Genomic DNA, 17,544 nt, shown 5'->3' with positions numbered 1-17,544 from the left:
TCTAGAAAAAGCAATGAAAATTTGCCCAAGCTTTCATGCTTGCCTGTATCAATTCTGTGTTCATAACTAAAACAAAGCATCTACATATGGCCAAAAGTCCTGTGAAGCTGTATCATATGACACCAGAAAAACTATTGCAACTTAAATCTGTGTACTTCTTGTTAACCACTGTAACAACTCACTAATAAAAATTAAGAAAAACTGGAGGTATCAAATATACAAAAGAGTACTAACTACATACAAGCCCTTAAAAACCATAACGTAATTTATTAACAAGAACACATGTTGTATGTAATCCAGAATTGTGTTAAATTACATTGGCCTTTGATAGCATTCACTTGATTGCAAGAATTAAACAGATTCACAAGCATTCAAACTAAGTGACCTTTGATTTGTAAGTAGCTATTGTCATGCACATAAAAATCCTCTCTGATAATGCAGTCCTCACCTTTCAACAGCTGGTACAACTACATACAATGATGTTACTCAGATGTGATTAAAAGTAAGACATTTTTGTTAGAAGTATAAACAAAAATCCCAGCATGATCAAGTGTATTTAATTTGTCATCAAACATTATTCAAAATATTTTAAGGGTTATTTCATCTTAACTTAAATTCCCATCAAAAACCAGCTTCAGAGATACGTATTTTGTTCTCAGCTTTCACCTGAGTATTTTTAGTTTGAATTGTAATTTTAGAACAATTAATTACATGGAAAAAAAATGGAGCAGGAAAACTATTAAATGTTGCTTCCAAAATTCTGTAAGATTTCTAAAATCACTCACTAGCTTTAACAGAAATTTCAGGAAACATCTCTCCTCCAAAGAGTACAATCAAAAATCAAGAACCCCACAAACTAAAATAGCACTTGAATTCAGATGTGCACCAGTTCACAGTAATTGTATATGAACGGTACCTTCCCTTTCTATAGTGGCAGCTTCTTTATATTAAGATTCTGATATATGAGGCACCAGCTAAAGAAAACTTAATAAAATAATTTAGTGTATATGACAATTCTGCAGCAAATTGCCAAAGATTTTTCTGGAAAAAGGTATGCTTTAAGCAATAAAATGTTAAGTCAAGATGAGTTTAAAACAATTTAAGAATGGAGTGTTTATTGATGCTCAGTGCAATCAGCATAGCTATTCTATAGCTTATTACAAAATAATAACAGCATGACTAACAGTGTCAAGTTATCCACAGATTAATATTTTTCCTTATTAACTTCTCCAAATAATTCTTGGAGAGAATTAATTACTCTCTCTTGGAGAAAGTAATTCTAACTGCTACTTCTCATAAAACAACTAATTCTATTTACATTTTATTTTGCAAAAAGTAAACTAATTCAGGAAGAGACCTTAGGAGTCACTAATAAATAAAAGCTGTCAGGTATTACTACTACTAATAATAATATTAGCACTGCTCCCACGGGAGAATTCTGAATTCTTCTTTAGGTCACCTTTATTTCAAAAGTGCCTTTCAAAGGCAGACAGACTCTTGGTGATGGAAGTCTCCAAGTGGAGGTACAGTGTGAAAGAGATTCTATATGTTATCCCAAAGCCATTTAAGAGCTTCCTGCTGTAGCTCCCTCTCAAGTGGAGATAAAGGCATTCTGAAACCTTACAGAAATATGTTAAAACACAGGCAAACTGGAGTCAAGAAGAAGCAATGCAGAAAGTAAAATTTGTTAGTATTAAAATCTCTATTCATAAGCATACAGCTTTATGATTCCAGTATTAGGGGGGGAGTTGAATGTTTTGTGGGCTTGAGAGTGTTTTCTTTTTTTAATACAACAAACAAAAAAGGCCACCAACACTTACCCTCATTGGGTGAATATCAGCATATGGAGGCTTTCCTTCAGCCATTTCTATGGAAGTTATACCCAGGGACCAGATGTCTGCCACACAGTTATAGCCAATCTCTTGTATCACTTCAGGAGCCATCCAAAATGGAGTTCCTATAACAGTATTACGTTTTGCCATTGTATCCTGCAATTATATTATTTATGTCATTAAACCAGAGATGCTTATTTACAGATTATTTTTATAGTAATTTTATATTTAAAAGTTAAATTATCCACCCAAAGGTCAATTAGTAGTGACTTCCAATAAGACCAAACAGATTCAGAAGCCAAAGAGGTGACAATAATCATAAACCTCAAACTAAAATTTAAAAGGATCATCAGGCACTTGATACATTGGATTATATGAACAAACATCTAAAAACTAAACAGCCCTGCACTGTATTAAATACTCACTGTGATAAAGAATATTAGTTCTGCCACTATCAATACTCACTGTGATAAAGAATATTAGTTCTGCCACTATCAATACGCACTGTGATAAAGAATATTAGTACTGCCACTATCACTAGTGGCAGTGCCACTGCTCAGACAAAATTCAAGGCAGAAGACAAAGGTGAAAGAACAAGTTTGGAAGCCCTATGGCATTTTTAAACAATCTTTCCACAGTAACTTACTGTTAACTGGCCAGCCACACCAAAGTCAGCTAATTTGGCATGTCCCTCGGTGTTAAGAAGGATGTTTCCAGCTTTTATATCTCTATGTATTTTTCTCATAAAGTGCAAGTATTCAAGTCCTTTAAGAGTAGATTTCAAAATAGTTGCAATTTCATCTTCTGTTAGCTGCAAGAAAACATAAAACCATTTTCACGTATACACATAAGGTCCATATATTTGACATACTTAAATCATGATCATTTCATAAGGATTATTATAAAGAGCACTATGCTTGACTTTTTTTTTAGCAGACCAGAAAAACTTCAGTTTTAAAACCTAAAAAAAGAATTAAAAATAAATTATTAAATGCCAACTAGAGGGAAAAAAGATGTTATGTAGACTTGGCAGGCCAAAATGCTTCTCTTAACTCAAATATATTGCAGAGTCACATACCATCATAAATGCTACAATAAATTGCAAGTCAACTGGCAACAAGCTGACAGACATTTCATTATCAAAGAAAACACAACAGAGTAAAAAAAATTGAGACAAATTTTCTTTTACTTGCTTCATAAACAACACAGACTCTTGAGTAAGTCATCAGTTAGCAGTTGTTTATACTTATCACTTTAGATCAATGCAAGAGGAACACATAAGCTCCTGAACAAGTGTTATCAGAGAAACAGCAAGAGTCTCTTTTTCGGGTACCAGACCCCCTTGAGAACACTTCTCAGATTTTCATCAGCAGTTATTCTCAAATAAAAGCAAAACCACATACGTATAATTCATTCCATGTGATGCAATTGCTCAAAGAAATACAAAGAAGCAACAACTGAAATGCCAGTTAATTACAGTACACGGATGCTTCAGTATAAGAACTAAACAAACGAACTTCACGCATTTTCAGAAATGCAAGAAACTGCAAAACTGAAGATGAATACTCTGATTTGGCTGCAATGCTGGGTTGCATGTTTTGCATCTTTCCCCTCTTTCCTCTACTTTTCCAATCCTACACAGAAATTAAATTAAGCAATAGAAATTCCTTCCAGTTTCAGTTCTAAAAGTGTTGGTAGACATCCACACCTCCCACCAAAAAACAACCACCATCAAAAGCCTGTAAGAAACAAAAAACCCACTTGCAATCACTCTAAGCCAAAAGAATGAATCAACAAAAAAGAAAAAAAATATTAGTCAGCAAGATTATCTGCATTTGAACTGCTCACAACAAGACTTAATTATTTAACAAACAGAACCACGTCCCTGTTGCAGCTTCTATCCAGTCTCATAAATCCTAGGTGTGGACCCCAAGGGCACAGTTACACCTACATTTATTTAAACAGCAGTCCCAAGCTCCAGTCCCTCCTTTCCCTGCAACTTACAGCAGTAGTTCACACTGTCTCAGCCCTTTCACTGAACAACTGTAACACACAGATTCTAGTTGACATCAAACCCATCTGCCAAATTATTTTTCTAACAAAACAGTTCCTGGATTCAACTCATGTAATAGTAAAGAAGGACAAAGCAAAGTAGCTGCTGCTCAAATTGGCATTGCTCTCAAAGAAGTGTATGTGTTGATACACCCCAAGAGTTCCAGAGACTTTTATAAACCTTTTCCTAAGTAAGCAGAGGATGAAATTGATGGTGGTATATTAGCTCCAAGTCAAGCAGTTACCACCTCTGCTGTGCATTATGCATTCCTCGCCCACCATTTATCTCTGAGATCTTTCAGTGTTTCTGTTCAGAAGCACACTGCTCAAAGCCTTTATTTGTGCTACTTCATGCTGACTGCTATGCTGCTTCAAAGGACTGTATGCCACAAGAACTGAAAACCCTGTTATACACAGTTCAAGTAAGACAACTTTCCTGGCATTTTGCCATGGGAGTAAAACCATCTGCCTGATCTGAGATTTGAAATCAACCCTAAGATAAACACAAGTATGGTCAAAAGGGTATCTGGAGACAGCGACAATCCTCAATATGTGAGCTAAAAATTCTGTGGTGAATCACTAAAACTGTGATTATCTGCACAGTCACATTTCAGGCAATTTAAACTCTGGCTATTAAACTGTATCTTGAATGGCTTAAGATGTGCTTAACACTTTCTGCCTAAGCTTCACCAAACCTACCCAATTTCAGAAGCAATACAATGCCCTGAATCTCCAAAGACTTCCACGCAGCTAATCCTGAACATACAACAGAAAATAACCCTGAGCACTGACAAATGTGTAGCAAGACAAGCATACAACTTCCTTCCAACTTTCTTCTAGAAACAAGTATTATGAAAAATGGTGCTTAGAGGACACGGCAGAGATCTCTCTTCAATAAGTTGTGCTCCTAAGGAGGTAAACCTCTAGCTTTAGTTTTTGAAAAATTAACCACATGGAGATCTTTGGATGTTAGCTGTAGATGGAGAAGCGGTTTTGTAGCTGCATGGCAAAATCCAACTCTCCAAAGGAGAGGCTAATGGAACACTGGAACCAAAAGCTGGCAAAGAAGCTATGGAGTGAGAATCCAGCAAAACAAATGAGAATTCTGGAGTTCGGCAGCCTGATGCACTGTCTGGGGACCCTCAGCAAAGTAAAGCTCTGGCATGACTAAATATTACAGAAGAACAAGGCATTTGCACATCCAACTACATAGAGTGGTCGAAAAAGCCCAGAGAAATTAATACCACCTCTAAGAAGTAGGCAGAGTCATGAACAGCAGTAACAAGGAAGCACAGGAAAAAAGAAAGAAGAACAGATTTACACTGTTCCAAGACAGATTAATCCCAGCTCCAGACATCCTAGATTTATCCACTTGTGCTTCATATTATCATCATCTGTATAACATGATGCAGCCACTAAAATCACTCCTGCTTATGTTGTTGCTAAAGATGGCCACGTATGTGCACAATAATTCTCAGACAAAGTATTTGGCTTTAATACCTAATAATATTTTAGAAGGATGCAATGAATTTCCAGCCTTACTCAAGAAGTCAAGAAAGTACACCCACCTTCCCTAGACAAAATAACCTTTGCAGAAAATAATGCACTGCCATATTGAACATTACCATGCAATCACCACAAAAAAGTATTTTAAAAATATTTCAAAATAATTAATTTCATTATTTTTGTGCAATTTAAACTTTTTGTCAAACACATACCATCTATGCATAACAGTGAAAGCACATAAATGACAAAGTTCTCCATATCTGTACCTCCAAACTCAGAAACATTATTTAACTATGCAGTATAGCAGCTGAGCCATACATAAACCATTTCTATCCTTACTGGATGCACTAAGCATTGCAAAAAAAGTTCCACTTATGTTGCTCCTATAGACCATCTTGTGCAGATGTTTTTGCACACATTAATGGTATTTAAGTATTTTGTACACTGCCTGCCAAAAAGCAAATGGTATCCTGGGCTGCATGAGATAAAATTGCCAGGAGGTGCAGGAAGGTGAGTGATCCTTCCCTTCTGCTCCACACTGCTGATACCACACCTGGAGTGCTGGGTCCACTTCTGGGCTCCCCAGTATAAGAGACATGGACACACCTGAGAGACTTAACAAAGGGCCACAAAGATCATCAAGGGACTGGAGCATCTCTCCCATGAGGAAAGGCTGAGAAAGCTGGGGCTGTTTATCCTGGAGAAGATAAAGCTCATGGGGAATTTTTTTAATGTATGCAAATAACTGAAGGGTAGGTTCAAAGAGGATGAAGTCAGGTTCTTTTCAGTGGTGCCCAGTGACAGGAAGAGGCAATGGACACACACTAAAACACAGGAGGTTCCATCTAAACAGCAGGAAATTTTTTACTGTGAGTATGACTAAGCACTGGAACAGGTTACCCAGGGAAGTTGTGGAGTCTCTTGGAAACCATGCAGAAATGGCCTTGGGAAGCCAACTCTAGATGGCCTTTCTTTAGCAGGCTGCTTGGACCAGATGACTTCCAGAGGTCCTTTCCAACATCAACCATTCAATGATTCTGCATTTGTATAATTTACAACTCCATACAACAAAATTAGGTGCATTTTACACCGATTTGAATAAATCATGGGTGGTTTGTTTTAGCTGACTTGTCTATATTTAAAGTTTGAATATCACCCCAAAATAAACCAATTCCAAAATATATCACTACTAAGGAATACATAAGTTAGTTAACTGTCTGAACAGAAGGCAAGTATGTGTTCCTAAGGAGGTAAAATCACTAGTTAGTTCTTGAAAAATTAGTGGCTGAGGTCCCTGCTGACTGAAAGCTTGACAGTGCTATTTCAATTTACAGAAAGGGCTCAAGGGAATACCCAGGAATCTATGTATCTGTAGTCTAATCTCAGTTCCTACAAAACTAATGGAGAGTATCTTACTAGGTACTGCTGAAAGGCTTTGAAAGAATAATGAAATCAAGCACTGTCAACATGGGTTCACATTTAATTTGATACCTTTCCATGATAAGGGCATCTGCCACCCTTTTCATTTCAGCCAATGAAAAGTAAGTGGTGGATACTGGTTTTTAGTTAAGTAAGGCTTATGACACTATTCCTCACAGCGTCATTCTGTGAGATGAGCAGATACACAGTGAGCTGGAGGCTGAAGGGCAGGGCTCAAAGACTTGGAGTGAATGAGGCTGTAACTGTCTGGTGACCTGTCAGCAGTGATGTACCCTCAATTCCAGGGCCAGTTTTGTTCACTACTTTCATCAATAATCTAGATGCAGGAACTGAATGCACTGTTAGTAAAGTTCACTGAGGATACCAAAGTGGGAGATGCCGTTTGAACAAAAAGCCTTGCAGAGGGATTTGGACAGAACAGAGCACTGGGCAATGAGGAACAGGATGAAACTGAACCAGCTTGAATGACGGATTCTACATCTGAGATGGAGTAATGCAGGGACAAGCATAAACTGGGAGAGTCATGGCTCAAGATCAGCCCTGCAGGAAGGGATCTGTGCATGCTGGTCAGCAGCAGGCTCAGTAGGAGTCAGCAGTGCACCCTGGCAGCCCAGAGGACAAACCCCTTCCTGGGCTGCATCAAACTCAGCATCACCAGCTGGTCACAGAGGTGACTGTCCTGCTGTACAGCCTTGGTGCAGCCTCACCTTGAGCTCTGTGTGCTGCTCTGGGCCCCACAGCTGAGGAATGAGGGTAAAGGATGAGAATGTGTCCAGAGGAGGGCAACAAAGGTGATGGAAGGGCTGGAGGAAATGTCCTGTTTGAAGGGACTGAGGACTTTGGGCTTGTTTCATTTGGAGAAAAGGAGGCTGAGGGGTGACCTCACAGCTCTCTACAGCTTCCTGAGGAGCGGACATGGAGAGGGAGGTGCTGAGCTCTTCCCCTTGGTATTCAGGGATAGGACACGTGGGAATGGTTCAGAGCTGTACCAGGGGAGGCTTAGACTGGACATTAGGAAGCATTTCTTTACTGAGAGGGTGGTCAAACACTGGAACAGGCTTCCTACAAGAGGGGAATGTCCCGAGCTTGTGTGTAAAAGGCACTTGGACAAAGCCCTTAACAACATGCTTTTGGTCAGCCCTGACTTGGTCAGGCAGTAGGACCAGATAATCATTGTAGGACCCTTTTAACTGAAATATTGTTTTCTGTTCTATTCTGGTCTTTTTGGTGACAAGCATATTGGTTAGCCCCATCTGGATTTTACAATGTATTCCATCATTCTAATCTTGTATAAAAAGGACATATGGACACCTTCCTGAACACAGATTACCTAAATGCATTAATATCTTAACTCTTTTATTTACAAGATAGGAAAAAAACTCTTTTGTTGGGAAATACTAATTTTTTTTTTTAACTGTGACAAAAAATAACATACAGTTCTTTACATCACAGAGACTAGCTGACACATAAACTAATGCAAACGTGACAGAATTTGGGGAAATAAATCAAGGCAAACACACTGTTATTTCCTTGTTGGAAATAACAAGGGACCAAAGTACATAAAAACAGATCCAAAGCTCCTACAACTATTCATTTCTTCACAAAACCACACATAAACTCTTAAAATCCACATCAAAATGCTCCCCAATTATGTCTTCTTCTTTACTCTAAATCAGAATCTCTCCTCATAAGCATGGCTAAAAATAGTTATATAGGTAGTATAGTGTCTGTGTCCCTACAAGTGACTTTCAACATACAAACAGCCAAGTACAGAACCAAACCATTACATGCTTTGTCATAGCACACAACTTGCCATCTACTCAGTACCCAGTACTCTCTAGTTCTAGAAGTAGTTTGATATTGACATACAAGCAATGCCATTGATAATCACCACACAGAACAATTAAAAGAAACAAATTTATTCCATATTAATATAAAATTCTGTTCCAGTCAGTGTTGCTATCCTGACCTAGATGTATGGTTCTAACATTATTCTATTCCTGATCAACCTGTATCAGTATTTTTCCTGTAAAAAAGTTGGTTTGTTTTATTCTGGGCTTTCACATGCACAGCATCATTCTTCCATCAGGAGAGCTCTATATCTTGCACCTTAGTACAATTTCACAGTTCTAATCTTTTTGCTTTGTTTCTGATTTCTGTTTGTGTCAAGATCCTCACTTAAAACCTTGTGGAACATTTATCTGTTTGGTATCCGTGTCTAGTTCCAATCATGTATGCTGTCCCTTTGATGGGTTGATGCTACCCCCTAAATAATAATCAGCCATGAAGCAGCTTCTAATCCTTCACCATCAAAACCACACACAGATTATATATTAAAAAGAATGTGAATGATAAAGGTGAACAACTCTACAGCCTACACAAATATATTAGACATGAAGCCAATCTTAAAAATCAAAATCTGGAACAAAGCAGCAAATTCAAGTGTTCCACATCTCTTAGGAGACTATAATAGACATCTAACTGGGTATGGATGCCACGCACAAGGGAGACTGAGGGGTGTGTTTCTCCAGTCCATCTCACACCACCTAATCCATGCAGCTGTTGGGACAACTCATCCACAGGTTCTCTTCCACACAGTCATTCTCCGGCCCCTCTAAAGGGGTCTGGGTCAGCTGAATTGTTTTAAGTCCATTCCCAGCTGTTCTTTTAACATTAATACACACACATTAAGCCTGATGCTTCCAGGAAGTATTGGATTACTGTATCTAAACACTCTGATTTGGTTGAACACATCAAGTAGGTCCACTCTGGTGGCAAATAAAGGAGCCATTTTTCCTCCAGGAGCTATGAAGCTCAAACATTTCACATCCTATCATCATCACAGACCTCTCCTACTCTTCATGTACACAAAGACAAGGCTAGACTAACAAAAAACCTGAGATGCAGGAAAGATGGGCAAATAATCAGGAGAGAAGAGATGACAGTTTCCACAATATCCTTCCCATTTGCAATATTTGACATCTAACTTAGGAATTAAGGTAGAAATCTTCAGCAAGAAAAAGAGTTGTTCAAGTTATAGGTCTAACCTGAAGCCAAGAATCTTAGATTCTAGTTCCCACCACCTGTTACTAACTACACTGTCCTGAAATTGCTTTCCTTGAGCCTCCCTTTCAGGGCAACTACATTTCTGACTTCTTTCAAGCAGATCTGTATTCTGTGTGTAAAGACAGTGCTCTTCGAGTAAAGTACCAAATCATGACATTACTAATGACAACAAGGTTTGGTCTAAGACTTTCAGATAGTCTCAACTTAATCCTATATTATATCTGAGGAGACACCTCAATATTATAGTAATGGACAGAGTAAGAACCCACTACCATAAGACCCAAGCTGCACATAAAATCATACAGAAAATATGCTGCAGTATATGTAATTAGAAATATACCCTGTACAGGTGATGATCAGTGTTAGTACTTTTTTAAGACTTGTTTTTCAGTACATAATCCCAGTAATATAACTTACATAATATTTCATTAATATAATATGCAAGAGACCTCATCTTTTCTTTAAGTTAGCATTTTTCTACTGGATAATTAAAGATAGTCCTACCACATCAGTCTTCTATGTGTAGTTTGAAAATTACTATAGCCTAGCAATAGCATTAAACTGTCTAAAACATATCTAGTGGCTCATAGGAAAAATTATTTCAGGAAATCTCACACTCCCATGCTTTTTATTAGCTAATATTAATACACATACACATGCAGATCAAGAACTGATCAGAATATGGAAGTCAGACTCCTCAGCCCTTCATTACCAAGTTCCAGCTTCCTATAAGATATCTATGAAATACTGAACCGGATATTGAGGACAACCTTAGAAGTAAAGCAGAAAAGTACAAAACCTCTTTAGCACTGTGCTAAGCACAGATTTTAACTATGATTCAGTAGCACATGCATTGGCATATCTACACACAGCTGTGATCAGCACCAATGTAGTTAATTTTGGTTGTGCAAAGTCCTCTTCTGACAAGAATAAGGTCAAGAACTGCACTGGCAGTCCTTACCACAGGACCACTAAAACAATACATCTGCATGCCTTTCTAACAGGAAGCATTATCTGAGTTGTCACTGTCTAAAACCAACTTTACCATTGTACAGAACACATTTGCAAATAGATCACTAAAGATAAAGAAGCACTGCCGGGATAAAAAATTGGAATTACAAAGACCAAGAATAGGGTGGACTTGAATCTGAGCAGCAAAACAGAGGACAGCAAGAAGATTGTATTGGTCTATATGCAGAAAAAGAAAGAAAATTAAAACTAAACACAAGAAAAGTTTTGTGTTGAGTGGTCAATCCCTTGACAAGCTATGCAGAAATCTCCCAAACACATTCCTTGAATCAGTCTTTAGTAGGGTTTCTCTGGCTCTCAGTTGTCTCTGCCTAGTAGTAAAATGGAATGAGTTAGGAATTACTCTAGTAAATTGGACAAATACAAGTCTATGGGAACAGATAAAATACATCCAAAGGTGCCAAGGAGCTGGATAACTCAAGGCTCTCTCTTACCAACTCTAAAAGGTTACAGCAATCAGGGTGTCCCTTACAATACCATCATCTTCAAAATGGGCATGAAGGACCTGAGGAACTGCAGGCTGATCAGCTCATCCTCAGGCCCCAGGATATTATGGGGTAAATCCACAGAGAAGCTAATTTTTAGACACACAAAAATGTGTCTAAAAAGGTGACTAGAAACAGCCAGCCTAAGTTGACCAGAAGGAAATCATGCTAAATTAACCTCGTTATTTTCCTATAAGGGTGAAGAGAAAGCTGAGGAGGTCATTTCATCTGACTTTACCAAGGTGGTTGGCAGTCTCCAATATATGTTTTTAACTAAATCTGGGGAATCAAGGAGAAGATGTAGAGGAACAACCAGCTGGACTGTCAGGCTCAGCAGTGGCTCAAAATGTGGTTGAAAATGTAACCAAGAACCAGCTATAAGCAATGTTCTCAGACACTGATCATAGGGTGAATGCTCCCAACCAACATCTTGATGAACAAGCTGAACAATGAGCAAGAACACATCCCATTGTGGTTTGTGGATGGCATGAAGCAGGGTGGAAACAGTCAATACACTAAAAAACAGGGCAGGGCTGCCATGTAGAGGGATCTCAACAAGCTGGAAGAATTAGCTTGACAACAAATACAGTAGTTCAGCAATGGCAGAGCCCCACACCAGGAGAGAAGGAGCCCATGCCACGACCAGTAAGACTGAGAATCAATGTGGCAGGGAACATTCCTGCAGGAAAGGTTCTGGCTGGCTCCAGAAGACAAGCTGAACATCAGTCAGCAACATCAGCAATACTTCCTAATCAGAGACTGGCCTTCATTAGGAAAGTATAGTCAGGTCAAGTAAATATTCCCCTTGATTTAGCACTTGTGAAGCCAAATCTGGAACACTGTGCCCACTTCCAGGCTGCTATAAAAGAAAGGCTGACAAATTGGAGAGTCCAGCCAGACCTGGACTAGAGGGACTGAAACAAACCAAATCCTCATTGAGCATACAAGAAATAAAAGTTCACGGGCTGAAGAGACTTTTGAGTCTCCCACTTCTCAGATTGTTAAAACTGATCTGAACAAGGTCCTAAACACTAACTGGACTTCCTTCCTTGGAAAGGTAGATTCCCCTAGCTGACTTCCAGAGGTCTCTTTCAAATTAAAATTATCATTTACTCCAAATCAGTGTCACACTGTTCACCTTCTTCCTTACCACCTCTAAAATAAACATCCAAATTCAAAACAGTAGCCTTTCTTTCACCTGCAGTTTTTCCACATTTCCTCCACTTCCTCAGCACAGTAATATATAGCAATAAACCCATCTAAACTTTTAAAAGATTTTTTTATTGTAAAATAAAATATATGTGGAAGACCGTAATGGAACTTGGCTTAACTCCTTGAATGGAGACAAATTTTATTGCTCAGATTATAACTTTATATGCAGAGAGGTTGACTCAACCTGGAAATACATTAAAAAATCAGCTGATATTTCTGGCTCTGCAAGGCAAACAATGATGGGGTTCTTTTGAGGAGAAAGAGCACTGTGGGGAGGCAATAAGCTTAAACTTCCACCTTTTATTATAACAGGAGTAAGATTTTGTGTGTTTTGCGATGCAAGCTGTATACAGGGTACCAGTGGATGACTGACCTGATTAAACAGTCATGTAAACAGCAATCTTTTATTGCAAGATTTTATTATAAATTTCTTCATATTCTATGTTTACATGGTCATTTCATTGTTTCAACAACTTAAACTAGCACTAACCGAAAATTATTTACAAGAAGGAAAAAAAACCCTACTGTTTGCATTGAGCAACTCTAATAGTTTTTTATTCAAAGCAGCTCATTTTGAAAAATGAGTAACTGACTTCAAACCACAGATGCAACTTCTGCTATTCTCCCAAAAGTTCCACAGATTTGTTTTCTGAAACATGAGTGAGAAGGCAAAGGAGATCTGTTGACTGTGCAACTAGGAGTTTTTCCAGATTAGAAAAAAAGTGAAAATCCTATCTCCTCCTCAATAGTCTCTCTCATCTTTTAGCAGTGACCTGACTGCAAAGAGATCAATAGCAAATAGCAATATTGTGAAACCCAGCTAACATTGCCATTAGCACTGAAGTAGTATTTTGTAAGCTTTCTTCCAAGAAATACACTTTTTAAACAGAAAGTAAGTGAATTATATGATACTGAGCCTTTTAGTATTACATGGCTAGTTTTAAGACTGCCCACAAAATGAACTCCAAGATTTTATACACTTGTAGAAAACTACAGAAACCATCCAAGAATCAAATTCTTCTTAGAACTGATGTAGATGTTCATGGCACAACTTAACAACAGTATTTCTTTTAATGGAAAGAGAAAGGTCATGTAAACTTTGGGGAGAGATAATTCTGTCTTCAGAGCAATTTTTATAGTATTTTACAAATAAACACTGGATTTCAGAGGATGTACAATTTAATAGCATATTATTCCTCACTGAGTGAGCATGATCTGCTAACACTGTAGAAAAAGGGGGGAAAGAGGACAGTTAGTGTACCCCAAAGCACATTTACCAGAGGATGCTGCATGGCCAATCTTTGTTTTGAAACTTCCCCACTTCTGAATGCTTTTGGTCAATTGTATTTGCATGTAACATACACATAGTTATTTTGGAAATGGATGAATACCAGTGTAGCTCAAACTTCTTTTTCTTTCATAAAAATTAGCCGACACATAACATGCATTTTATTTCTGGCATACAAAGATTTTTCAGCTCAGGGGGAAAAAAGTAATTTTCATGAGCAAATTTCCAAATGAATGCAGTTTAATGCGAGGCTGAAAGAAAGGTCTATCATTCTGAGAGTCAGGCAGTACAATAATTTTTAAGGCACTTACAATGCTGCCCTAAAGAACTAAGGAAAAATAATCTCCAGCATTTATGTAATAGTCAGTCATTCACAGTCATAGTAAGGATTTTATTAGAAAAGCATTGAATAATCTCAGCATTGCACTGCAGAAGCCAGTATAAGCTACCCTATTTGTAAGGCTAAATACAGAATAAGGCAACCAGGACTTTCGTGATCAAGTTCTTTCCTTCTTTTCCTCAGCCTGGCTGCAGACAAAAGTAACTTAAGAATGTTGGCCTAAAGATCAGTGTCTGAATAGTAACACAGCTGATTGATTGAATCAATTCATCACCTGGAAGACCCACTGGCAGAACAGGGTCAGCAGCATAGCCAGATGGACTTGTCCATGGACACCAAGATCAGATAAGCAAGTGAGCCAGTGCAGGAGGAATTTCAATCTTTGTGTTTGGACTGTCTGGGTATTAATTAATCCATGTGGGCTCAACTGAGGAAGTTATACTGTGATAGACACTACTTAAAAATAGAACAGGTACTAGGCACTAGATGGCTTCTTTACAGCTAATAATCACATGTACTTTAGTGAAGCAAAGGCCTATAAATTGGAACCATTTTAACTGTGAAATTACTGAGAAACATGACTGTTTAAAGCTGCAAAACAACATCCTTATGAGCAAAATGCCTTTAGCCCAGGCAACAAATGATTTACCCTGGATCCCCATGGTAACATACAGAGCAAGCAAATCCTGTAGGACATTAAAATACAGCATCCAGAGATTTGGATACACTATTCACTTGAATTGGTGGAGCTTAGACACATGGAAAAAAGTAATTAGCTAAGAAAACGTGGCAGAAACTAATCATTAAGTGTACATGAGGCATCATATAAGTAACTGATAAACTGGCATGTAAAGGAAATAATATTAGAAACAAAGTGCACAATCTCTGGGCCCAATTGTACAACTATCCATTCCAACACTTGTTCCAATCCATGCCAATCACAATACTGACCCAAATAAAACAGGTTTGTCTGATAATCCTACAACACAGCTACTACCTGGTATGTTTCAGCCAATTGAATTTGGTCCCCAAAGAGTCTGGATTAGAATGACTCAGTTAATCACAATCAGTGGATGAGTAAATGCATCCTTAATTATCATTAGCGAGACTAGGTTGGTTGTGTGTGTTATCCCTTACGTTAAAAGCAGCCAGTAAGCCTTAGAGTGTTGGTTCACCCTGCAATTATCTCATTCTATTGACACTGAAAGTCAGTCTTGTACATTCTCTTCCTTCCCTTTCTGTGCTGCTCATTCCTTGCACATTCCAAGCCACTGTGCTGCCACAGTAAGTCCAGAGTTAGCCCATGACGGGGTGGGGAGGACAGAACAGAGAGGAAGTTCTCCCATCATATCATCAAGCTTATCGAAGATCACCCTGCAGGCACAATCACTGCATGTGAGACATGGAAAAGGCAGGAGGAACACATTACTCAGGTTAGAGAACAGCAGAACTGCCCTTCCTGGCAGCAGCCCACAGTTTGAATGTATAAGATATGTGTACCTCCCAAACAAGCCCCTGAGAAAAGTAGACAAAACTAGATCTGAGCTTTATTGCCCAGGACTGATGAACACCACACCCCAGATGAGCTAACAAGCACCATGAATTTGCTGAAGTGCTGCTGATCTGCCTGGCACAGAAGACTCCAGGCAGAATTGCAGGGCTCTGTTTAACTTCAAATTAGTGGCTTAGTCCTCTTGGACAAGAGTCTGCTCTTGCCAAGCTGAAAACTTCTCCATATGAATAGGCTCCCAACAGTCACTAAAAATTACCCTAACTTTGGATTCTGTTTCCCTCGGTTTTGGTCCATTAGAACAGTGGAACAAAGCCCAGTGGTGTTCACTTTCTACACACAATTTTTCAAGAAGTAGGGAAACCACAAAAAAAAAAAAAAAAAAACAGAAAAAGATGATCAATAAATTCTCAGTTTTAGAGACAAGTAACAAGGGCAAATATATATTAATGTTTCCTCCCTGAACAGGAGGAGAAATCCACCTTTTCCTATGACTTAACTTAGTAATGATCACAGAATCATTTAGGTTGGAAGATACCTTTAAGATCAAGTCCAAATGATAACCCTAATGGCCACTGCACTACAGGGTTCTTACTTCAACTTTCTCTTTCTCAGTTTCTTTTCCTTAAATATGAAGAAGCAGGAAATAAACTTTTCCTTGGCCCAGCCACAGTCTTCATTTGACAACTGAGGAAAGTTACAGAATACATAACTCTATGTGTCTGATTGTATTCAGTTAATATTCTGACAAAATAAGAAACAACTCTCTCCGTGTTTGCAAGTGAAGATATTTATTTCCTTATTACAAAACCATTTCTTATTTCTATTTAATGAATGAAAAATAAAATTTAAGGCCACCAGCAGAATGCTTAAGTACTTTAAGCAGCCACATTCCAGCAATAGTCACAAACTTCCCATCATACACAGTCTGAGTGATCAGGCCACTGTTCCACAAACAGCAAGAGAATTTCAACAAGTCCAAAGCCTCTTCCTCAAGCTTCCAAAACTTGCAAGACAGAGGCATAGCAAGCGAGAAATGGAGAAGTTTGCTTTGCTTATTTTCTTGTTATAGGCACTAGAAGACTCCCTGTTCTACAACAGAATGAAAATTGTGTCCAGCCTGGTATCCTGCCTGAATGTAAGTATATGCCAAGTAAATTGTGATAGTTGTTTGCTTCACCTTCCTAGAGATCCGAAGCACGTGGACTTCCTGCTCCAGTGCACCCAATTTCAATGCAGTCACAGTAATTTTTTCCAGGTCTTATTTAAATGCCTTTTGAAAATCAACTCCCAGCATCTATAAAAACTTCTACAACTATACAGTGACCCTCATCATTGTGTGCAAAGAAAAATTTTTGCCTTGCATCTGTCACAAGCAATCTCTTGTTTTGTAATAAACAGTAAGATACCCTTATCTTATCTTCTTGATGCTACACTTGGTTTTCAAAACCTTTCACCATCTGTCTCCCTCCATGTACTTCTTCACATCACAGAAATATCCAAATGCATCTGGTATCTGCTTCCAGAGAAGTAGTCTTTACTTCTGATCACCCTTGTTACCTTCTTTAACTTCCATAGTTCTGCTATGTCCTTGGTACCAGTGTCATCTCTGACAACCACATTATATTCAGGTTCAGGAGCACTTCAGCTTAACTTTTAGAAATACTTGAATAAGTAAAGACTTGGCCTTCCCAACCAAGCCAAATGTATTCCTTCACATTTATTTGTGCTATTCTCTCAGTACTACAAAGTCTTTCAAGTCTTTCCCAGTTTCGATCACTGGG

The 17,544-nt window shown here is 38.3% G+C and overlaps 1 protein-coding gene across 1 annotated transcript in view; it reads right to left on the bottom strand.

The window, feature by feature from the left end:
• STK3 (serine/threonine kinase 3) overlaps window positions 1–17,544 on the bottom strand; it is a 129,657-nt gene that overhangs the window by 100,796 nt on the left and 11,317 nt on the right. Inside the window, exons 5-6 of the mRNA XM_083860623.1 lie at window positions 2,479–2,643; window positions 1,821–1,988 (exon numbers count right to left, since the gene is read on the bottom strand). Of these exons, the coding sequence (XP_083716749.1) occupies window positions 1,821–1,988; window positions 2,479–2,643 (333 nt within the window). The remainder of the gene's footprint in view (window positions 1–1,820; window positions 1,989–2,478; window positions 2,644–17,544) is intronic.

This window comes from Zosterops lateralis (assembly GCF_965231275.1).
Source record: "Zosterops lateralis genome assembly, chromosome: 1".
Lineage (NCBI taxonomy): Eukaryota > Metazoa > Chordata > Aves > Passeriformes > Zosteropidae > Zosterops > Zosterops lateralis.
Note: the sequence above shows the minus strand (reverse complement) of the source record. Positions and strands in the feature narration are given on the sequence as shown.